This window comes from Conger conger, chromosome 7 (assembly GCF_963514075.1).
Source record: "Conger conger chromosome 7, fConCon1.1, whole genome shotgun sequence".
NCBI classification, from domain to species: Eukaryota; Metazoa; Chordata; class Actinopteri; order Anguilliformes; family Congridae; genus Conger; species Conger conger.
Genome location: NC_083766.1, coordinates 38,057,115 through 38,081,963, shown reverse-complemented (window position 1 = coordinate 38,081,963; position 24,849 = coordinate 38,057,115). Strand labels below are relative to the sequence as shown.

Sequence of the window (24,849 nt, the reverse complement as noted above, 5' to 3'; positions counted from 1 at the left end):
AGATGGGTACTCTTTAAATGTATTTTAAGACGGAAAGGAACTCTGTATATCGATATCCGGCATGTAGTGAGACCAGTATTCCATGATTGATTATACATTCAAATTCACGTAAATTGGACTGGACAATCTCACAACTACTCATTTATATTTATCTTTGTTATTGGCTATACCTCTAAAAACAAGCAAAGAAAATCCATTGATAAATTAGTATTGTTGACTTTTTTTCCAGTATGTTCTTTGAACTGGACTGGATGACTGGATGGCCTGTTCAGAAAAGGTGCCCCCCATTGTATATTTCAATCTTTGTCACACTGTACATTGAAAGGCTTTGTTCCCATACAGTACAATGAGTGTTTCAGATGGAGAGATGGAATATGTGTGGTCAGCCCATTCTCCCTCATCCTGCTCAACAGACACCATAACATCCAGCAACCGGCTCCCTCTTCAAATATAGTTATGCAGATTGCGTGCTTTGGCATTATTCCAGATTTGGGCCGGAAAGAAACTAATTTTGTAAAGGTGAGTGCCACTGGATCGCTGCTGGGAGTGGTGTAATTTTCTTTGGAGTGTTTGGTTCCTTTTGTCATTCTTTTTTGTTTTGAAGCAGGCTAGACTGTTCTGGTCGTATTTTCTTTTCAAACTGATTGCTGGTGAACTATACAAAAGGAGAGACAGCGGAGGGTTTAAGAATTGCCCAATAATTCTGTTTTGTCAGTGAGAAGGCATAGATTACATCAGATGGGTTCTGTATTTGGCTGAGAAACATTTCCATGTATTCAGCACAGTAAAATTGTTCACTCTCCTCCTTGATTTATGCTGCATTTGAATGACTGGGCCCTGTGAATTGAAGTGTAAATGTCTTAGCAAGGCTTTGCAAACGTGAATGAATCACACATGATTTGCATAACATCGACAATAATTCCAATGCAAAATAGTTAATAATAATTTCTTTTTTTGTGAGCAAATGTCTCAGCAAAAGTTTAAATTAAATAATAAATACAATTATACATTACAATTATACTGTATCTTTCCATTTTATAGTTCTCAAATAGACTGATGGAGCATTGAGGTTTCATGTGCAAAGGAGTAGAGTTCTGTTCATTTACAAGTAAGGTATGCACTCAACCCCAAGCTACATAGCAGACACAGAGAGCGTTTGGCCTCCCGTCTTGGTGCTGGTGGTTCTGTTCAACATGTCAACATCATGCTCATGCTGATTCGTCAAGGAGCTGCCTGGCCTGCCCTTAATCGTGACAAATGATCACACTCAGAAGAGCTCAGAACAAGACAGTTGCTGCAGCCATTTCCTCTGTGAAGGGCTACAAGGCTACTAATGCAGAGTTGTGTATATTCTAACAGTAATCATTGCTGTTGTTTTAGCATCTCTATATTTTCCACTAATTTGTCACATGCAACTCCTGTATTGTAGAAATGTCTGGTTAAAATGACAATACCCAATCTTCTGATACATAATATATTTGTATGTATTCACTCACAACTATATGCCACTGAGAGTGATAGAGAGCAAGAAAACAGTAATAATAATGACTAATAATGAATTTCACTCAGCAACATGTTTGTCTATTGAAATCATATCAATTACATTCATTTCAGCTATGCATTTACAAGCCACCCATCTGGGAACTTCTAGTGTGCAGAATGCACATTATTTCACCTTCTCTTTTTTAGTAATGAGAGAATATTTGTATCCTCAAAGCTAACACAAAATATTCTCACAATGTTATAACATTAAAAAAACATTCTGAGAACATTTTGGGCTGTCACCTCTCAGACTGCAGTATATATATATTATTTACTGATACAGTAAGTTACATTACGTTATATATAACTTAGCTGACGCTTTTATCCAAAGCGACTTCCAGTTGATTAGACTAAGCGCTGTTGGCAATGTATTAATGGACTGTATTGTATTGTGATGCGCTTCCCACATTGCTTCCTGTCTCTGTCACTCTTTCGCCAGGTTGAGGAATGGGGGACTGGTCCATTCTTGGCCGCTTCCTAACGGAGGTGCAGAACCACTCCACGGTGATCGGCAAGATCTGGCTGACCATGCTGCTGATCTTCCGCATCCTGCTGGTGACGCTGGTGGGCGACGCGGTCTACAGCGACGAGCAGTCCAAGTTCACCTGCAACACGCTGCAGCCCGGCTGCAACAACGTCTGCTACGACACCTTCGCCCCCGTCTCGCACCTGCGCTTCTGGGTCTTCCAGATCGTGCTGGTCTCCACGCCGTCCATCTTCTACATCGTCTATGTGCTGCACAAGATCGCCAAGGACGAGAAGCTGGAGATGGAGAAGGTGCAGGTGCAGGCCAAGCGGGAGAGGCCAGGTGGGGAGGGCGAGGAGGCCCTGGAGGCCGCCACTCCCGCCTTCAGCCCCCTCCACGAGGAGGAGTGGGGCCCCCAGGAGGGGGAGTGTGTGGAGCAGAGCCTCCTGGAGGAGGAACTTGGGGAGGTGGGGAAGGACCCCACACAGCTCTCCAGCCAGGTACTGCTCATCTACATTGTCCACGTGGTGCTGCGCTCCATCATGGAGATTGCCTTCCTGGTGGGCCAGTACTACCTGTTTGGCTTTGAGGTGCCTCACCTCTTCCGCTGCGAGACCTACCCCTGCCCCAACCGGACCGACTGCTTCGTGTCCCGGGCCACCGAGAAGACCATCTTCCTCAACTTCATGTTCAGCATCAGCCTGGGCTGCTTCATCCTGAACATTGTGGAGCTGCACTACCTGGGCTGGGTCTACATCTTCCGGATCCTCTGCTCGGCCTGCTCCACCTGCTGTGAGCCGGACAGGGACCCCGCCGAGCGGGCGGGGCTCTACAACATCCACAACCCCCTGCTGCTCCAGCTCAAACACTCTCTGCGGGGCCGGGTGGTCCTGCAGACCCCGCCGCCCCTGTCCCAGGAGAAGGCGAGCGGCCTGCCCACGCACGCTCCCGCCATCTCCTTCGAGACGGACTCCACCGTCGAGTGCACATCCAAACGGAGCCCTGACGAGAAGGAGCGCACCAAGGCCAAGCTGGCCAACATGGCCAAACTGGGGCGAGGCAAAAAGTCTTGGCTGTGAACTGTCCCATTGTTTCTCTCCTTTATTCTCCTATTTTATTTTATTTTTCTTCTTTAAGACGCACTTATTGACAGCTACCTTCATTGCGACAGCTCGTAAATCAATTCCCATGATGTCGTTTTAAGCATTTGAGTTTCTTGTGAGATATAACACAAAAGAAAAACATTCATTTGAGTCTTTTGCAGTGAATTTCTATGCATTCTGTTTTTTTTACAATCAAGTATACAAAAAATTAAAAATGAAGACGGACAGAATGAGAGACATAGATGCACACATACACTCAGTGAGCACTTTATTAGGTATTTATTAGACTCATTTTTCAGACTTCTACTGCTGTAGCCTATCCACTAAGAGTTATGATGCGTTGTGTGTTCAGAGATGCTCTTCTGCATACCACTGTTGTAATATGTGGTTATTTGCGTTAGTGTCACCTTCCTGTCAGCTTTGACCAGTCTGGCCATTCTGCTCTGATGTCTCTATTATCAAGGCATTTCTGTCTGCAGAACTGCAGCTCACTTTTTAAAATTTTGTTTTTTAGCCCCATTCTTTGCAAACTCTAGAGACTAGTGTGTGTGATCCCAGGAGGTCAGTAGTTTCTGAGATACTCAAACCACCCTGTTTGCCACCAACAATCATTCCACGGTCACATTTTTTCCCCATTCTGATGGTTGATGTGAACATTAACTGAAGCTCTTGACCCGTATCTACATGATTGTATGCATTGCACTGCTGCCACACAATTGGCTGATTAGATAATAACATGAATAAGTAGGTGTAATAAAGTAAAAATGTTCCTAATAAAGTGCTCAGTGAGTGTATATTTCTTGTTGAATGCCATTTTCTGAACTTGGACTTTATACTTTATATTTGTATTTGAAACCATCAAAGTCAAAGCATTTATAACCTACCATGAATTCATCCCAGGGGCATACAAGTGTACACTGGAGAATACATTTCTATTTGCTGAAATGTTCCCCTCCACACCCATTTAAATTCTCACAGATTGATGTGTTGATTCTCTTAACTCCAATGTACAGTATTCACGGTTATTTGTTCCTTGATATGAGAAACTCTCAAGCCCTTTTTTGAGTCAACGGAGTGTGAGGAAGCTATTTTACTGCTATCGTTCACAGTGTTTCACAACACACACACACACACACACACATAGATAGACTCTACATAGTGGGTAGTGTTCATGATACATACAGTATTAATCATAATATATACTGAAACATGTTTTACATTAATTATGATGGTTATTTTTAACTATGAGGCACTGAGAGTAAAAGCAATGCACATCAGAATTTAAAAACACATGTTTTTAAGGAACACTGAGTTCCCAGATGAATGAATGATGTTAATAACAGATAAGTAGGCCTATTTGAAGAAGTATTCAAATACGAATGATGTCCTGCATGTTCACCTTGGTGATACTTCTAATTCCAGCCTGTGAGTTACTGATTCCAGGTTGATATTTCAGTATCATAATGCCTGTTTCTTAACATGGAAATTTAATATGTTTAGCTGTTCAGGTAACCTTTTGACTCTTTTTTGTTGTTGAGAATGAGATGCATAAATACCATGATTTTTCATTGTTTCATTTGACTTTGTATTGTTTCATTTGACAAATTGTGGTTGTGTTAAATCAATGTAGTGTAAATCACCCTGTGAAATGAAGGCGGTACAAAGAGACTGCAGAACTAAAGGTTGAACTGTGTTTGTGCAGTTTATTATTTTGATTGAAAGTTCCAGAGTGAATTCAATACAATGGCTGTAACCGTAACATTGCACAATGTACGAGAGATTGAACAAAACATAAACACACAAAACCATACACTCGACAAAAGTATTTTAGATGGAGATATATATTATCAAATTACTATTATCAAACGACAAACCAAACCAAGAGGAAATTTGATTATATTACTTTATGAGATTGATATGAGATCTAAAAATTATATAAATAATGAAGAATAAAGAATAAAATGAATAAACATGGTCACGTCATTGTGAAAAGACAGTCATAAGGTGTGAATTTGAATTATTTCGAAATAAAATAAAGCAATTCTGTTATTTAATGATTGCCTATTTATAATTCCATATTTAGGCTATTCATATAGAATTGTTTACCCTGGTGTAAAATCCACCTATGACCAGCTTGAAATTACTATTTACCTGCAGGGTATATCACATTTAGTCCTCAATGCTGCGGTCTTGAATAACTGGGATTATACAACAAACACTTTGTTTTGCAGAATGACATTGGAATTGCCATCTCTTCGATAAATAATTACAGTCCCCTCAAAAAGTATTGTAACAGCAAGGTCAATTCCTTTGTCTTTGCTATACACAGAAGACAATTGAGTTTGAGGTCAAAAGATGTACATGAGATGACAAATCCAAATTTCAGCTTTTATTTTCCCTTTTATCTTGATTTGTTAAACAACTTAGAACATATCACCTTTTGTATTAGACCACCCAATTTTAAGGTGAGCATGTGAATGACAGGTGTTTATTGTTGCCCAGATGTGTCCTGTCAGATTCGCCTGTGATGACTGAATTTCTGTACCGACATGAAGACCAGACAGCTCTCTTTAGGAGAAAAGCAAGCCATTTTGAAGCTTAGAAAGGAGGGGAATTCAGAGCCATTGCACAAGCATTAGGGATAGCTAGTACAACGACTTACAAAGGCCTGAAACAGAAAGTAATCGCTGGTGTACTAACCAACAGACATCGAACAAGTCGATCAAGGAAAACAACAGCATTTGATGACAGAAACATTGTCAGAGCTGTGAAGAAAAACCCCAAAACCTCAGTCAGTGACATCACAAACAATCTCCACAGGGCAGGGGAGAAGGTATCTCATTCAACCGTTCAAAGATGAAGAGCAGCAATATTGAGGCTATACCACAAGATACAATCCATTCATCAGTAGTAAGAATCGAAAGGCGAAAAGATGAGCCACAAAAGTTCTGGAACAATGTTTTATGGACTGATGAGACCAGGATTAACCGCTACCAAAGTGATGGAAAGTGGAGAGTGTATAGTGCCTTTACAATTGATGCTTCTCATTCACCATTTATACACACACTAACACACCAACAGTGACTGGGGTTAGGTGTCTTGCTCAGGGACACTTTGACACCCCCAGGGCGGGATCGAACCAAATGCTTAAAGAATGCTTAAAATAAATGCTTAATGCAGTTATTGCAAGCAAAGGATATGCTGCCAAATATTAAGTGTTATTTACTTTAATTTACTTAAATGCTCTCTGTTCTAATACTTTTGCTCACCTAAAAATTGGGTGGTCTGACACCAAAGGTGCTATATTCTAAGTAGTTTAACACATCTAGGTGTAAATACCAAGCTGAAATAAAAGCTGAAATTCTGAACTATTGTCTCGTGTTTATCTTTTTATCTCAACCCCAAATGTATTCAGAGTATTGCAAAAACAAAGGAATTGGCCTTGGAGGGGACTGTAAACATATAGATACAAAAATAAACAAATAAATGCCTAATCATCAACAAAAATAAGTAGCCTACGGTTGTATAATGTAGCCTTCTTGTCACACCTGTGCATGGCACGAAACCTACACCGTTAATCATACAAAATATATGTTTGCCATGTTTTTCATGTACAATTTCATTTCACACCCAGTAAGTGAGGGAGACGCATATTTATGTTGATGGTCGCCAATAAATAGCGGGCTACTTAATATTAAGCAAGATTCATTTTGTATAGGTCACTGATTCCCAAACTTGGTCCAGGGCCCCCCCTGTGCATGCTGGTTTTCATTCCAACCACAACTACAATCACAGAACCATTAACAAGATGTTAATTTAAGTGCTTAATGACGTGCTTTTCATGTTCAGTGGGATTATTCAACATCTTAAAGGTACAATAGGTAATTTTGGACTTCTGATGGTGAAGAGAGGAATAGCAGCAACAAACACCTTCAAACCAGAACACTGTTTGCACTTTGTTGTACGTCGCTCTGGATAAGAGCGTCTGCTAAATGCCACGTAATGTAATGTAATGTAATGTAATGTAATGTAATGTTTATCCCTCCCCCTTCTCTGTGAACGAGCTGACGTTGAAACGCCATTGGCTGTGGCAATTGGAACCAATTTTCAAACAATGATCTTGAATTATTTCACAGCTATATGATGTTTTGGTACAAAAACCCCCCAGAATTTAAGGATTATAAACACAGGCAGAAGGTGAGTCGACATGTCAGTGGGCCCTTTTCAATGATAGGAAGGGATTGGTCTTGGAACAATGTTTTAACACAAAAATCTTAAACTGCATCTTGTCAGACATAAATGGTTGGCATTTATATAGCGCCTTTATTCAAGGCACTGTACAATTAATGCTTCTCATTCACCCATTCATACACACACTCACCAATGGCGATTGGCCGACATGTAAGGCGCCGACCAGCTTGTCAGGAGCATTTGGGGGTTGGGTGTCTTGCTCAGGGACGCTTCGGCACAGCCCAGGCGGGGGATCAAACCGGCAACCCTCTGACAGCCAGACAACTGCTCTTACTGCCTGAACCATGTTGCCCCTACATGGCTATGCATGCCATGGATAATAAAACTCCCATGTTTGTATTGTGCTTATTATGGTATATTACAAACTATTACATTAAAAGAGGTAGGCCTGTACCTTTGTAACTGTTTATTTTAGCTATTTGAAAAAAGAAAAAAATTATTCACAAAAAAAAGAGATATGCCTACACATGTTCGGCTCCTAACACATGGCCGAACACACGTGTCTAATTTCTTTCATCTTTTTTTTCCTTAAATTGATAAACAAGCAGGTTTGACTTGTTATCAGTTGCTTTAATTTTTAATTCTCTTATCTGCCAGGTGGTTATTTTTAGTGGCCAGGTGTCCACAATTTTACCGTTTTAATTATGAGCCCATTTATTCACCACAGTCTTTAATTTGATCAGTTAAAAATAAGTTGCCTTTTTAATGTAATTACTTGCAATTAGCACAATATTAACTTTCCTCATGATATGCATAGCTATTTCTGCTATAGCATAACGTGAGGGTAAATAATCCCTCAAAACAATAGCACATAAGTAAAAAATATCAACAGCTCGTTAAAGTTCTGGAATTGCAATTGTGGTTGAAACGAAATCCAACATACACGGGGGCCCCAGGACCGAGTTTGGGAACCACTGGTCTTGGTCACCAGAATCCTTTACCGCCGGCCCGAAGACGCCAAATAGCCACAGGATGGCGCAGTTGGGTCAGTGAAAACCCAAATGGGAATTTTATCAGAAGCTCCATTCAGCAAATGGTACAAAACATCTAAAAAACAACGATATCGCTTGACTTGATTTTGGTTAAATCATAAGAAAAAACACAGGGACAAAAAACTACAATCTTGGGACACAACAGTTTATTAAATGATCACCTAATAAACCACATACTGGAGCTAACTATATCAGAAATTACGCCAAATACAGGCCCCGTCGTTTTTACCGAGTTTCTGCTGAATAATTTTATGAACATTACATACAAATCCTTCTTTAAATATATTTAACGTTATAGTTTACACAGTAATTATACACTGACAATGTCCACGATGGCTGCATTTTTTCCAACCGTCCACTAGGAATCACTGTGGTTCTGTCTGGTCTTAGTTGCTCAATGTGAATCGTCTGCCTTGTGGCCAGCAGTCACACAATACTGCCGAACCTTACCAGCTAGCACTCTCACCAACACCAGACTGGAGCTAACAGTGTCAAGCTGCGCAAAAAATTGTACACGGAAAAACGGTGAGTGGGTGTTCCATTATTTTGTCTAGCTACACACATCGTTTCGGACCTGAAGTGTTGACTTAAGCCTACCTGAGACCGCGATGTTTTAATTGAAACCGCCCGGTGGAATAAAAAGAAAGAAGAGACTTATCTATCTCCTTTATGAGTCAGCCTTGCACATTCAGTTGCAACGGCAACAATAACCCCACCGCATTGCCACTGGCTTTAACTGATCAAAATAGTCTATTGCTGTACTATGTTTTCTAGCTTTCTAGTCGCAACATACGTTCAATAAAACGCCAGTGTTCCGTTCAGATGGGAATGTATCCTTGATGAAGTCACTTCAGTAGCTAGCTAGGTGGCTAAGTTAACGAAGTGCCTTGAATATTTTCTACGGAATCCCTAGCCTAGAAAGCTGGCTAATCATGGCTAGCTAGCTAGCTACCAAGCCAGCTACCGCGTCTTTCTATGATTGTGAACGTTAGCTAGCTAGATAATAACGTTATGTCGTAGCTCATTCGGCAATGGATTTGCATGAAGCATTACATTGAAAGACTATCATTGGAAGTAATAACAGTTAGCGTCTTATTGTGTTACTGTGTAAATATTTTTGCAAATAAAAGGGAAAAATTCTAGATACTAGCTGCTCACCCAAAGGAGAGAAAGGGAATGGGACCAGGCATGGGAGAACAGCGCCCTGGTTAATTAGGCGTTTGAGGGTGTGTGTGTGTTTCACTTAAATGTGTTTAAAATATACAGTCATGCAGAAATTCACGCCCAAATTCTGAAAATAAAATACCAATTGTGTATTACTGTAATCTATTTTAAATTGCTGCTGACAGGTAACGTACAATTCCGCGGAGGCTTGTCACGGATAGTACAGCCAGGAAGTGAATATCGCCCGCACTCTGTCCTGATTGGAAGATGATAAACTGGAGCACCGGAATTGCAGAGACCAATAATGATCATATTTCACCCCTTTTTTTCTTGATTGAATAATTTCCTAAAACGACATACTTGAATCTTGCTGACAGATTGGACACTTGGCCCAATAAGTAGGTGTTGCGGCAAGTGTTTTATGACCTGTGTTCTGGCTTGTGCACCATCAGAAATAGTTTGTTAATCATGTACAAAAGTTAACAAAGCATAGCCGTATTCAAAAATAAGTTTAAAAAACAGGGCCGCATTGATAACGTCCATCACTAGCGTTTCAGACGGAAGGTAGTATTTATGAATGAGCAGTATTTAATCCAGAGCTTGAGGTAGAAAGCTCCTTTGGACTGTACTCTGCATTCTGTGTAGCAGCAGAACATATTTGGCCTCTGATCGATCTATTAATTTGTGAGCTGTGCATCTCAGCTAAATGTTTAATGTATGGTTGGCACTTTAAATCTAATGGCGTGTCCTCAACAATAGTATTAGGTTGCTTCTTCTAGGCCCCCGTCTGTTGGGATATGCGATACATTAATGCTCAACATGTTTAATGTTTACACACCCCTCCGCCCCCCTTGTTGAATGAGGTGATGGGTCTCAGCTGTACTTCCTTGAAAGTCCGGAGTCAGCGGTTTTCCCCAACCCCTTGCTTTCCAGTTTTTTTAGTTTTTGAGAAGTTTCCGGCTGTTTGTTGGGTGGAACCTGTCCCTTTTGCAGAAGTGCTCATTTGGGTGTTGGGCTCTCCGGCTGGGCTGAGGCTCTTGGGTGCCCTCTCCCCCTCCCCACTGGCTGACTCGTTAACCCATTACTGTTAAACTGAATATATGCCGTCTCCCTGGATCCCTTTTCCATTACAAACAGCCTTTTTAAAAAAAGGAATTTGCGACAGTTGTACGAGAGTTTGAATGTCCTTCATTGCTCAAGGTAGACTGTGGTCTCATAATCTAGGTAAGCGGAAGGGTGCTCGCTTTTGCAACCACGGGAACCCAAAGGTGAGCCGAGAGTGAAGAGGCTGCATTAGTGCATCTTGCACCACACTGAGACTGTCTTTGTTCTGTGGAAAATTCCCATCATTTTGGTGTCTTTTTGCTCTGCGCTGGATGATGAGCTAAGGATCTTTAAGATAGGATCAGTTGATACACTTAAAATGAGATTTGAGTATTTTCCTTCAAACTGTTAATTGTCCTTTTTCAGTTAATGAAGGAAAATTGAACATAATTTTGGGGAGCGGGATGATTTCTTATAGTTTCTTCATTTGGCTCTGTGTTCCACAATTTTAAATGTATAATCAAACCAGTATGTATTCACATGTGAACATTCTCAGCTATTATTCAAGGGTATTTTCATGATTTTTTTTTCACCATGTAGAAATTACAGCACTTTTTATACCCCCCAGTTGCCTTCATTACTTTGTTGCATATCCTTTGCATGCAGTGACTGCTTGGAGTCTTTGACCCATAGATACCAGGCGCTGAGTATGTTCTTTGGTAATGCTCTGCCAGGCCAGTGCTGCAGCCATCTTCAGCTCCTGCCTGTTTTTGGGACTCACTGCCTCAAGTTTTCTCTTTAGTATGTGAAACACGTGTTTAATTGGATTCAGATTACCTGACTGACTTGGTCAGTCAAGAATAAAACAATTCTTGCTTTAGAAGTAGGTTTGGGATCATTGGGCCTCACGCAAGGACATTTTCATATTCTTATCATGAAGTTACTATTCTTATTCTTATCATAAAGTTACTATTCTTATTCTTATCATACTTTTTTGAACGATGGGCTCAGACAAGGGTGCCACGTCAGATTCAACAAACGCCCCTAACTTCAGACAACTGTCCTGACTGAAGATGTCCGTTATAATACAGTACTATATATGGTACCTTAGGTAGTTCTGTCTGATAGATGGCCAATGGGATTAACAAGAACAAGGGACCAGGGGAGCTGCACTGATATGCACTGGAAGGCTCTTGTTTATGTGGCTGGGACCACTCGTAAATGTTGTTCCTACCTAAGGAAAAATTCTAAATAAGAGAAAATTGGAGAATGCTCCAAGTTCTCTTAAATGACTTGTCTTGAGAGATTTAAGTGATTTAAGAACGAGTGTGCTTATATGAGTGGTTCTTGCATGAGGCCCATTGTCTTCCTGTAGGATGAAATGCCATCCAGTGGGTGGGTTTGGAGGCATTCTGGTGAGCTTAGCCAGATAAGGTGCTTCGGTTCACGCCAGAATTGATTGTGCTGCTGCTATCAGCAGCGACACAATCAGTCTATTTTTTTACTGCCAGCTGGAGGTTTGCATCTTGCAGTGTAGCCTCTGTAGTTCTGTTGTGAAGTCTTCTGCAGACAGTTTTCTTTATGGTGAGAATTCTTTGGTCTTTTGGTCTCAATTCGTTGCCTATTAGACCCTTTGCTACTGTGGAGCTCATCAGTGCTCTCTTTCATCTTAATGATATTCCAACACAGTTGATTTTGGTAAGTCTAAGGTTTGGCATGTAACTCTTATTTTTCACCGTTATAATGGCTTCTTTGACTGTCATTGGCACATGTTGACAAATGGCAATAAGATACTCCAAAGGCAAACCATAAGATTAAGGATAGATACTAAAAGGTAACCAACCCTGTACTAAGGAAGCAATTGAACACAACTGACTAATCAGAAACACCCATGCAGCCATTTGTCCCAAACATTATGGTGCCTTGAAATGGGGGGACTAGGTATAAAAGTACTGTAATTTCTAAAATTCTAAAATTACCCTTTAATAAAAGCTGATAATCTGCGCTTTTACTAGCTACATTTTAATTGATGACGGAAATATAAATATTAAATATATATAAGATGATATTTTAGTGCGTTATGTGTAATTTTTTTAGTTGAATTGTGTGTGTGTGTGTGTGTGTGTGTGTGTGTATGTGTGTGTGAGATGCCTGGCTTAATTTTCTGTTTACTTTCTTCAGGGCTATTGACCTGGTGAAATTTTGAGGCCTTCAGACGCAACAAGAGGTTGGTGGGAACGATTCACTCTCAGAACACTCCTTCTGTATGGAAAAACCTCTTTGGTTTGAGCAAATCTGAGCCAGACCGGTGGAGCACGCTGTGTAGAGCCAAGCGACATGTTCCACCTGATCAAGAAGGACAAAGACAAGGATGGGGGGAAGAAGGAGAAGAAGGAAAAAAAGGACAAGAAGGAGAGGATGTCACAGGCAGAACTGAAGAGCCTGGAGGAGATGAGCATGAGGAGGGGCTTCTTTCAGCTGCACCGTGGCGGCTCCAAACGCGACCACAGGGGAAAGCTGGAGATCTCCAGCCCCATTCCCATCAAGGTGGCCAGCAGCACAGAGCTCAACCTCACCGATATCGATTCGGATGGGCTGAGCAACCGGGGCAGCATGGTCCTGGACGTGGGCCAGCTCAGTACAGCCAGCTCCACCGACGACCTGAAGGGCGACGGGGCCCAAGATGGCTCCCGTTCCTCCGTCCGGGAGCGGGCGGCCAAGTTCGGCTCCCTGACCAAGCAGAGTTCGCAGGTGGGAGCGAATATCATGAAGCGCTTCTCCTTCCAGAGGAACAAGGAGGACACCCCCTCCGAGGCCTCTACCCCCTCGGGGCAGAATTCAGCCGCCCCCTCCCCACAGGTCGAGGCCAAGGTCTTCGATCTGCAGAGGAAGCCGAGTCTCCAGCTACCGCCGCCGCCCCAGCCCCCGAGGGGCCCCGTCCCGGCGAAGAAGGTGCGGATCCCGGAGGTGGTGGACAAGACGTTCCCGGCGGACCTGCGTCTCCCCGCCGTGGTGGCCCCGCAGATGCCCGACCCGCGGGAGCTGGAGCTGCAGCGCCGCAACACGGGCGACTTCGGCTTCTCCCTGCGGCGCACCACCATGCTGGACAGGGCCGCGGACGGCGGCGTCTACCGCCGCGTGGTGCACTTCGCCGAGCCCGGCGCCGGCACCAAGGACCTGGCGCTGGGGCTGGTGCCCGGCGACCGGCTGGTGGAGATCAACGGGCGCAACGTGGAGAGCAAGAGCCGGGACGAGATCGTGGAGACCATCCGGCAGTCGGGCGACACGGTGCGGCTGAAGGTGCAGCCCATCCTGGAGCTGAGCGAGCTGAGCCGCTGCTGGCTGCGGAACGGAGAAGGGCAGCGCAGGGAGGCCTTCGACGTAAGTACCCCACCTCCCGCACCTCCCCTCGAGGCCCCCCGGACCTGCAGCTCAGCACCAGGTTTACTCCCCTTGTGAGAGCTGGATTTACGGTCAGCTGCCTCCTTAAGAGAATGTTCTCTTATGCTGACAGTGGGACACGGTCTGGAGTGTGGTATGTGATGTGGCTCATGCTGGGGTGGGGGTTTGGTTCTCTTGCAGGACGGTCTGTGTGGACCCGCTGTCATAGCTGGTGGGCTACCTGTTGCTATGTTAACTCTCAATGGCTTTGTTTTCTTCTAGGATCTCTGTAGAGGCCTACTGTAGCGGGACAGTGCGGATCTATTTCCTCCAGAAATGAATGTGGAGTGAAACTCATTCTTTGCCTGTTTGAAATTTGACACATGCTCTGACTGATTTAGCCAAGTTTTGATTGTTAGATCTGCGTCAGAAGATAGCATGGTCCACCCAGTAGCTTCCAATGAATAGCAAAGGTCTTCTGTGACATTCTCTGAGCTCTCCCTTTATTTCTTGGTCAGCAAGTCCAGCACTGGATAACAGCCCAATCCAGCACATGCGAGTGGTGGAGAGGAACTGTTGTTTCTTGGTGATATGAAAGGAAAGGAGGTATGGCTTATGAACAAGCTTGCCTTGTTTGATCGGGTGTGAGCTTCCTTGTCTTTGTGTGAGTGTGTATCTGTGTGTAACATTGCTGACATTCCTCTCATCACAACTAGCTGACTAAGGAACAACCCTTCCCCCATTCCTACCTGCGTGTACTTCAACCACTCTCTTTAATTGTACCTTAATTAGTCATCGGCCTATATAATTTTGCCAGCAGGAGTTTCATTCAGGTTCCAAGTTGTTCTCTGGTACGTTGGCAACCACATTCTTGAAGAGGAATGTGGCTCTGCCAGGTGGCTACATATTTACCCCTCGACTTTGAAAACATTTTTGGAAACTTTTCAACATTCTATATCAGTGTTCTAGAACTCCATTGCTTTCAGTTACCAGTTGTGATTGTTACATCAGCATTAGAATGTTCAATTAAGAACATTTTAATCACATATTTGTGGTCTTGCATAAAGAGTTAGGCAGCACTCAGAGATGGATGTGGGGGGGGATCAGTCAGCGAGGGTCCTCCTGCACTCTCTCACACAGCTGGCGGGTGATCCCGTTTCACGTGTAACCTCACCCCCTGCTCCCACCTAACAGACGACAAACAAAGACGCACTGCAGGGTGTTATAAACAAACATTGCCTGGCAGACTGGAGTGATGAAAAAGCAAATATGGTCTTAGAGTAATTGGAGCTTTTAAGAAGTCCTGGGTGCTCCTACCATGAGTTCATACAGTGTGACTGTCAGATTCTAACATAAATTGCAGTGTTCGAAAATGATTGTCACTGGAGATGCACCTGGACAAGCGTTGTTGGTGACATAATGGTGAGGCAGGAGCCGGTTATGTAAGGCTGTGCTTTTGCAATACTAAGTTCAGTGGCTGATAGTGTTTGCACGTGCACGCATGTGTGCATGCACTTGTAAACTGTGTTGGGTCCAGTGTGCTTTGAACTTAAGTTTGGGGAACCAGTTTGAAATAGAATAGTGCAGTTGAGTTTCTTGCACAACAATAACACACAATACGAAATGCTCTAATGCGCAGTTTTGTAAAACAATGAAAAAGGCATAATATTGCCTTTGCTAAAGACCTGCTTGATTGTTCACTCAGAGCAAAAACATAGGTCTCCCTCTTCTATCATTCACAGTTTGTGGATAGAGTTTATCATGTCAAGTCATGTTACTGCTAATGGCGATAGCATACTGCTGCCATTGAATACAGCTTTTTATAACGATAGCAACATAGTTCAAAATGAAGCAAGTGTTGTACAGGCAAGCGTGTCTGCTGACAGATGGCATATTACTGCCATTCCTCATAGTGCTGCTGCACTGCAGACCTATGAAGTCACGGTGATAATCCTTTACTTCATCCTCTCTGGGAGTGATGTCCACTGTGGTGGGTGAGAGTGATGAAACGGAGCCAATCAGCTCTGTTATGCTAGTGATGTCACATTGATAAACTGCTTTGTTTTGCTGGGTGTGAGTGATGTCACAATGCTGATCTGCTCTGGTTTGCTGTGAGAGAAATGGCAGAGCTGATGGAGTGCTTGGTGAGCTCTGAGCAGTGTCACAATGCTATGATGTCAGGGTACATTTTTCTCTTGTGCTTTCCCCGATTGTTCCATGCGGAATGTAATGTTCTTTTGCTGGTAAAATGTTTTTATTTTGAACACATAGCATTCTTTGCTGTAGTTTGTAGTTGAATTTCTAGTTTACATTTTGCATAAAACTCATTTTCTGGAAGAGCACACTTACTTTTCAAGCAGGCCTTGTGTAGCTCCTCTAAATTATCTTAGTTTGCCCAAAGGATTTCTGGGACTCTCAACAGCTGCACCTTGTCAAGCCAATATATCTTTTTCATTCATCATGTCTGCCGTCAGAAGGAATGTAGATATCACAGCGTCTTAGTGATTACATTTTCCTTGACAGACGTTGTACACCTTGAACTTCGGTTGTTTTTGTTCTACTGATGGTATCATAAATGCTGGTGATGTGGACATGTGCATCCTTCATCTGAGGTGTTTCAGGAACATTCCCTCCCATGTTGCCGAGTCTTTTACCTAATTCTGTCATTCTTTCGCTAATGAATCTAAATGAATAATAAATAAATGAATATACACAGTGGGGTCCAAAAGTCTGAGACCACAAGTGAAAAAGCTTCTATTTTGCATTATTTTCTAATTTAATACAAACTTTTTCATTGATAATTATATTATCACCATAACAATTTGAGTGAACAGTTGAACCTTTCTGCCTATGTCCACCTTTTGCTTTAATGGCCACGTGCACTCAAGCTGGCATGGACATGTTACTGAATACTTTGCTTTTGACAGTCAGGTGCCCCCATAAATGTTCAATGTAGTTGAGGATAGGTGCCAGCGCTTCTTGCTCTTCTTTGGTCTTCCAGTATTTCTTGCAAAGCTTTGAAGTAACTTTCATTTGTTTACATTTGTTCAAAATCGTAAAACTTTCTGTTTATTTCCAGGATTGTTTATTTCCCCCCCCCCCCCAGATTTTCAATGTGGTCTCAGCCTTATGGACCCCACTGTACATCTTTTGTATAAAAATAATATATAAATGTAATTGTATTACTTTTTAATCTTGTCAGCAGCAATGTTCACTTTCTCCTTGTTCCACCTCGTGGTAGACTCTGTGTCTTGGTGATGTGCGGTCCCGTACAGTCAGGAGAAAGTGTGACATCACATTCCGAGCCCACCCAACATTATGATGTCACGCCCTGCAGTCTCTGCAGTGTGGGAACATGTTTGGAACCCTCTACAGAATGCTGTGATTTGCTGAATGGAGTTGTACTAGATGCTGTAGCCTGGCCTAGTCTATGAAACTGATTTGGTAGCTGTGGGAATAGCGCTTTCTCCCGGCATTCCCACCTTTTCCCTCTTTCCTGCTTTCTCTCTCCGGGTCTCTTACCTCCAGCACCGAGGCCTCTTCCCCTGTCCCAGAATGGAGCAGCTGGTCGCCCTGTCACATGTTTCCTTGTTACAGACGGGGCGCGATTACACGGCCCCATGTGACAGAGGGCCCGGAAGCAAGGCTTCCCAGTGTGCCGGAGGGATTGAGTTCGGCAGTAGGGCACATGCTGTCCTCCAGAATTTGGGAAATGAATAACATTAGAGATCGTCACCCCAGATTTGATGAATAAATATCAGTCAAGCCGGCACTGGTTGAATGATTCCCTCATTCAGGCAGGAAAGGAAGAGGGGCCAGTTCTATGGTTCCCTCACCCAGACAGGAAATGAAAGCCGGGGGCCGTTGTTCTGGGATGGATGTGGTGACAGGTCTGTGTTTGCAGCCCAGACACGTGCCTGCCAAGGAAGTGTGTGTGTGTGTGTGTGTGTGTGTGTGTGTGTGTGTGTGTGTGTGTGTGTGTGTGTGTGTGTGTGTCTGTGTGTTTCGGTGTGTGTTTGTTATTTTTTGGTCTGGTTTGGCAGCAGGAACCGGCTCCTTTGTCCCGTTAAGCAAACATAAACAGTGCAGCCGGCAAACTAATTGAAAGACAAATAGAAGTGTACTTGTCGAGTCCTGAAAGAGAGAGGATGGGAGAGCTGAAAGGCAGTCGCCTGTGGCTTTTCCAAGCTGCCCTTAAACGACTCTCTAATGCTCCCCACACTGACCCGGAGGAGCTCAGAAGTTTACCGCCACGCGTCTCCCTGACAGGAGTGACACCGGAGCAAACCCACCACGAGACACACGTCACTCACGCGGGGAGAAGCCAGCCTCTCCGGGGCCGATCAGGCGTCAGACTCGCAGCCGATTTTGAATATGTGTCATCAGCTATAATTACCGAGGCCTAATTCCATAACGCTTGCAAATGGGCCGTGCTGCTGAACAGGTTTCTTTTTTTTTTCCTTTTTTTTTTTTTCGCTGCGCTAGCTAGGCAGACGCGGCCGTGCGCTCGAAAAAGAGAGCAGTCGGAAAAGTCTTGAGGAACAGCGAGGCAGTAGCCACAGAAGGACTCCCCGGAGACGCACCGCTCCTGAAAATAAATGGATGAGGCCAAACGGAGGACAAAGGCCCGTGTGTACACTTCCTCTCAGGTGAGGGGGGAAGAGAGCCTCTTTCTCAGTGTGCTTTTCATGTCGATTTGCATCACCTGTTTGGAAACTGTTCTCAAATCCTCATGCAAATCCTGGTATTTTCTTCTTTGATATTTCGCGTCATGACGTGAGATGGACTTGTCAGGAACAGGGGGGGTGGGGGGGCGGGGGGTTGTGGGTGGTGGGTGGTGCCTGGTGCTTGAAGACGAATCTCACATTTTAATTCTCGTTACTGTCACGGGCAGTTTTCTGCGATGAAGTTTAAACGCAGCCTGATGCAGTATGCTGGCAACATGTAGCCTGCTAGCTAACTGCCACCAGGCTGTGTTGGGCAGTTAATCCAGCTGATTGATTACACACAGATCCTGTAACAGATGATACCAAGGGAAGTAGGTGTTATGGCACTGTGCAGTTATGTTTCCAATGAATTCGAACACTTAATGTCAGCTTCTTATTTTATGTCCTTACTTTGATCTTGCCTGCAGTGAAAGGTATGCGCAGTAGCTGGTTACCAAATATTTGACACATGCTTCACATGTGTGGAGTGTTAAATGCTAAATACACCAGTCAGCGAAACACCAGATGATTCCCAACTTGTTCTCTAAGGGCAGGAAATGGAGGTGATGGTCTGCTACATGGTGGTTGAGTTAATTCTCAGCCTTGTGGTCCACAGAACCTTGCTCGGTTTTCTCACGCTTGGAAGGTTCTGGAATTTGCTGTGTACACCTGTAGAGGTACTCATCACTTTCCACGCCTGTTGTAAGGCTTGACATATGAGGAAGATGTTATGTTCGGCCCATTGATTTGATCATGTGCAAATTTAGGTTGACGGGTATTATGTTTCTTTTACCCCGATGGACCAGCCATTTTGTCATAAAGGGAACTGAATTTCTGCTACTAGAAGCCCATTCCAAAGAGTACAATACAAACAACCATTTAGGCCTAATCTGTATTGCTGTGAAATACAAGCATTTTTGTCAGCACATGAGATGAGCACAGTGGTTGATTGTGTGTTGGGGAGGGTGTTTTTCTGTGAGTGGAGGGTTGAGTTGAACACTTTCATTTTTATTTGCATAGTAAAATGAATGGCTTTTGGTCACATAAATATATTTGAACCTTGTGCTTGAATGTTGCCATCATACCAGGGGAATTTGGCTGTAAAATAAACACCATGATGCTGTAAACTGTTCCAGCAAATGATGACTGTGGGGATTCTGTATATAGAGCTTTGAAATATGTGTGGCATCATGAATTTGGTCATGTTTTCTTTTTTTGCTGTGGAATGAGTTGAGAAATAGCCATTTCTCAGGAATGCATGTAGGGTCAAGAACAGGGACGCATGTGAAGAGTTATGTGGACCAGGCCTCCCCCTCTGTTTAATGCTGAGACAGCAGAACTAGCAGCCTGGTGGGCAGTCCTGCCAGGAGGCTCAGGAAAACCAGGAACTGCGGCTGGAGAACAGAAATATTCAGCCTTGTTTCGGTGTTGGCCGGGGGATGGAAGAGTGTGGGAGTGCATGTGTGAGAGAGAAAAAAAGAAAGAGAGCTGTGTGTGAGAGTGTGTGTGTGTGTGTGTGTGTGTGTGTGTGTGTGTGTGTGTGTGTGTGTCAGTAGTTGCCCAGTTGACATTCTACACTGCAGCCACCACACCACTCCCAGGATGCAGCGTGCTCAGAGACTCATGCTGGGGTCAGTGATGCTGGGGTCAGTGATGGTGTCAGTGATGGTGGGGTCAGTGATGGTGTCAGTGATGGTGGGGTCAATGATGGTGTCAGTGATGGTGGGGTCAGTGATGTTGTCAGTGATGCTGGGGTCAGTGATGGTGTCAGTGATGCTACGGTCAGTGATGGTGGGGTCAGTGATGGTGTCAGTGATGCTACGGTCAGTGATGGTGTGGCCTTATCTCGGTTCAGGTCAGAAAGGCTGACCCTCAGACTGACCGCAGGCCCAGCGGCCCTGCTCATGGCTTCACGGTCACTGCTCGTCTCGGACAGGGGAGCTGCCTGTACCTCTTCCCGAAAACCTGTTAACCTGCACTGTGTCCTGCCACTCAGCTGACTGTGCATTAGGTCTTGTAATTCGTCTTGCAGTGTTGCAAGACAAATTTGACGGGAGAATACAATGGACATATGATTTTGTTGACTTTCTAAACAAATTCACAAGAAATGAAAAGCATTTTTTAATTGTAATTTGGATGGCCTGTGCAGAGGAGAGCCCGGGGTTACCTGGGGTTTCCTGCCTGCGTAGACTCCTGTCTCTTGTTGAACGGGGATAACCGTTGTTTTTGCTGCTGAGATGGCGCGGGGTGTGAATGTGAGATGCAGAGTGCAGGCGGCTGGGACGGGGTGTGAGAAACGGAGAGGGAGGGTGAGGTGTCGCTTTCAGCCTCAGAGTAATCGTCCTCACTTTGCTCACGTGTGATTCCACCGGGTCATTTGAGCTGTCAGTACCACATGAGAAATGTATTGTGAATGAGCATGGATGTTGTGTGTGAATATGTGTGCGTGCATGCGTGTGTGTGTGTGTCTCTCCCCTGTAAAGACAATGTGTGGTGCCTTGGTGTTTCACGTTAGCCTCCTTTTATTTCCTTCCACCAGACAGGACAGGGCTGCCACAACTGGGCCACAGACAGACACACAGCCTTGCTGTCCTAATCTCAGACCCCAAACCACGGGCACTGTCTCTGGACGTCTCCCTCCCTCCCTCCCTCCCTCTCTCTCCCTCTCCCTCTCCCTCTCCAGTCCCCAGTGAGGGTGCTTTTGTGCAGTCTCTCCCTGCCCCACCCAAGGGCCCCTGCCACAGAAGGACCCGGCCGTCGCAGGAGGGGGGAAAAAACGGACAGACGCTGGCAAGAAGCGTGAAGTGCCACCAATACAGTGCTGCAGCAGTGGGCCTCGCTGAATGAGGCTCATTATGCAGAGCGTCTGTGGCTTTTTAATTCACTGAGAGGCCAGTGAAATGGTCCTACACAGGCAGGCAGCTGCCACTGTGCCACTGGACTGGAGCCGAGGGCAGACGGCAGTCCCCCCCCCAACCTCTCTGTGTCCCTCTGTTTCGGCTCTGGGTGGGATAAGAACCGGGAGGGAGTGCAAGGACTTCCCAGTGGGGCCTTAGTCTGTCGACTCCCACCGAAAGTTGATATTTGGCGATCGCTGGTCCGTCACTGTAACATGTTCCGCAGCTTTTCAAGTTGGTCGCAAACGCAGATTGGCTCTCCATGTGACATCGAAGTTCCCGAGTCTCCCGCTGTCGGTTAAACAGCAGCCATCTGTCATACATTACTCACTTCTACCCCTCCCCCTGCTGTGAGTAACGTCCTTTTAAACTTAAGGCATCTACCGTGTCTGTCTCCGCTCATGCTCAGGAAAAATGTGTTCCTACCCCCTTGTCCTCTTTCAATCAGTGCTCTCTTCCCTTTCTGCTTCACCCCTCTTTCTTTCCCCTCTCTCCCTCTCTCCTCCCCCCCCCCCCTCCCTCTCTCCTCTTTCCCTCCTCTCTCTCTCCCCGGCAGGGTGGCTGCTCAGTTCTCACTGCTTGACTTCAGTTCTTCCATCTGGGAACAATCTTGTTCAACCGAATGTTTAACACGCGTCTGCACGCCCGCGCTCACGCACACACTGACACACGCGCACGTGTGAGCCTCCAAAAAAAAGCCTCCAAAAATTCACAGGCCCCATTTTGGCTCAAGTGTTTCAAGTGTTTCCAAACGGGCCTGAGCAGGGTTTCAACCCTGTGAGCTTGGGAAGCGGGCCTGGCGGCAGACACGCGAGCTGCAGGCCGTAAAGGTCGTATGACTCCTTCAATCCCACCCACGCATGTGTGGCATTTGGCTTTTGAGTGAGTTGTTTAGAATGGCTACATCTCCGTTGGAAGAGCCTGGTCGTATGTGCGGTTTCATGCTCGTTCCACCTCCCACCCCGTCCTCCTCCACAGCCCTGCTGCCGATGTGTGAAGCTCCCACCCTTTTACCCACAGAGACTGCATCCCTCCTTCACGAAGATATCCTCGTTTTATTGGCTCTCGTTTTCCTGGACCCAACTCTGCATTTCTGATCTCCGGCTTTCGGCTAGCTCAGCAGCTTTTTAATTTCTTTTTTGTTGTACTTGTTTTTGTTGCTCTCCCCTCTGTCCCGCGGAGGCTCGCATTCCTCCGTCCTGCCTGCCGCTGGAAGGCCTGGCTGGATTTAGCGCTCCGTGTTTTTTCCCTAGAAAGACTGCCTTTGTTTGTTCAGCGATAGAGAATAAATGAGCTGTTTTTTTTTTTTTTGTCTTTTGTGGCAATGAGAGAGCAGCCTCTCCTGGAGCTTGTGCTCCGGTGGGTGTTATTGAGGTGGACTTGAGGTCCCCGGGGGGGAGCGACTACATTCCCTCCCTATGGCGTTCAGAGCTCCCGTGATCCTCTGCTCTGGACGCGGCCCACGGGCCGTGGGGTCCCGGCCGGTGCAGCTCGGCAGACGATGCCTGCGCTTTCTGCAGTCTGACCCTCTTTGCATCGTTGAGAATCGGAGACAGGCCACGCGAATAAGATCCTATTTTAGTTTCCGGCTCCTGGGGAAGTCGAGTGCGCGGTGTGGGGAGGTGCTGTAATAAATCCAGGCCTGTTGAATAGGAAGCAATAGAGCTGCCTCAGGAAGCCCTGCCATAGTGTCTGGCGGCAGGATTAACGGCTGGAGGTCAGCACTGTGCCATGGCGCCGGCTCCTCTACTGTACGCAGGTTTCATTAATGATTGGAGGTCCTGGCTCCTCTAGTTATACTGTACGCAGGTTTCATTAATGATTGGAGGTCCTGGTTCCTCTAGTTAGACTGTACGCAGGTTTCATTAATGATTGGAGGTCCTGGTTCCTCTAGTTAGACTGTACGCAGGTTTCATTAATGATTGGAGGTCCTGGTTCCTCTAGTTAGACTGTACGCAGGTTTCATTAATGATTGGAGGTCCTGGTTCCTCTAGTTATACTGTACGCAGGTTTCATTAATGATTGGAGATCCTGGCTCCTCTAGTTATACTGTACGCAGGTTTCATTAATGATTGGAGGTCCTGGTTCCTCTAGTTATACTGTACGCAGGTTTCATTAATGATTGGAGGTCCTGGCTTCTTTAGTTATACTGTACGCAGGTTTCATTAATGATTGGAGGTCCTGGTTCCTCTAGTTATACTGTACGCAGGTTTCATTAATGTTTGGAGATCCTGGCTCCTCTAGTTAGACTGTACGCAGGTTTCATTAATCATTGGAGGTCCTGGTTCCTCTAGTTATACTGTACGCAGGTTTCATTAATGATTGGAGATCCTGGCTCCTCTAGTTATACTGTACGCAGGTTTCATTAATGATTGAAGGTCCTGGCTCCTCTAGTTATACTGTACTCAGGTTTCATTAATGATTGGAGGTCCTGGCTTCTTTAGTTATACTGTACGCAGGTTTCATTAATGATTGGAGGTCCTGGCTCCTCTAGTTATACTGTACACAGGTTTCATTAATGATTGGAGGTCCTGGCTTCTTTAGTCATACTGTACGCAGGTTTCATTAATGATTGGAGGTCCTCACTCCTCTAGTTATACTGTACGCAGGTTTCATTAATGATTGGAGGTCCTGGCTTCTTTAGTTATCCTGTACACAGGTTTCATTAATGATTGGAGGTCCTGGCTCCTCTAGTTATCCTGTACGCAGGTTTCATTAATGATTGGAGGTCCTGGCTCCTCTAGTTATACTGTACGCAGGTTTCATTAATGATTGGAGGTCCTCACTCCTCTAGTTATACTGTACGCAGGTTTCATTAATGATTGGAGGTCCTGGCTCCTCTAGTTATCCTGTACGCAGGTTTAGTTAATGATTGGAGGTCCTGCCTCCTCTAGTTATAGGCTACTGTATGCAGGATGCAAGCAAGCTCATGTTCTCATGCAGTGAGGAAGTGGGAGTGTGCTGAAGATTTGGGAACCCGGATTTCAGGGTAGCTGGCTGTAGGCATGAATTGAGGAATGTACAGTACAGTACTAAGAGAATATAAAAGGAGCTTGTAAACAGAATATTCCCAAAAACTGCCAGTTGAGCAACTTGTGAAGTCTGTGAATTGCATTCCTGTATGTACCCTCACATAGATAGGAATGCAGTGTGTGTGTGTATGTGTGTGTGTGTGTGTATGCGGGGGTGTTACTTGCTGTAGTACTCTCCTTCCAGCAGTAGCCTGAATGGTTCCAGCTGGGAAGGGTTTCGTCCCATAAATTGCCTGTGGTATTTATGGAATCCGCTCCATTGCGAGCAAGA

At 44.8% G+C, this 24,849-nt stretch overlaps 2 protein-coding genes across 2 annotated transcripts in view; both read left to right on the top strand.

Moving 5' to 3' along the window:
* Positions 1 to 1,989: 1,989 nt before the first annotated feature.
* LOC133133837 (gap junction delta-2 protein) lies at positions 1,990 to 3,087 on the top strand. The gene has a single exon (XM_061250077.1). The coding sequence runs from the start codon at positions 1,990 to 1,992 to the stop codon at positions 3,085 to 3,087; it is 1,098 nt and encodes a 365-aa protein (XP_061106061.1).
* A 5,673-nt stretch (positions 3,088 to 8,760) lies between these two features.
* The window catches only part of LOC133133138 (unconventional myosin-XVIIIa-like), a 131,712-nt gene continuing 115,623 nt past the window's right edge, over positions 8,761 to 24,849 (top strand). The window contains exons 1-2 of the mRNA XM_061249177.1: positions 8,761 to 8,879; positions 12,744 to 13,943. Coding sequence (XP_061105161.1) covers positions 12,900 to 13,943 — 1,044 coding nt within the window. The 5' untranslated portion in view covers positions 8,761 to 8,879; positions 12,744 to 12,899. The remainder of the gene's footprint in view (positions 8,880 to 12,743; positions 13,944 to 24,849) is intronic.

Excerpts from the sequence above, each read along its gene's own strand:
- LOC133133837 (XM_061250077.1), top strand. The coding sequence starts at position 1,990 with ATGGGGGACTGGTCCATTCTTGGCCGCTTCCTAACGGAGGTGCAGAAC.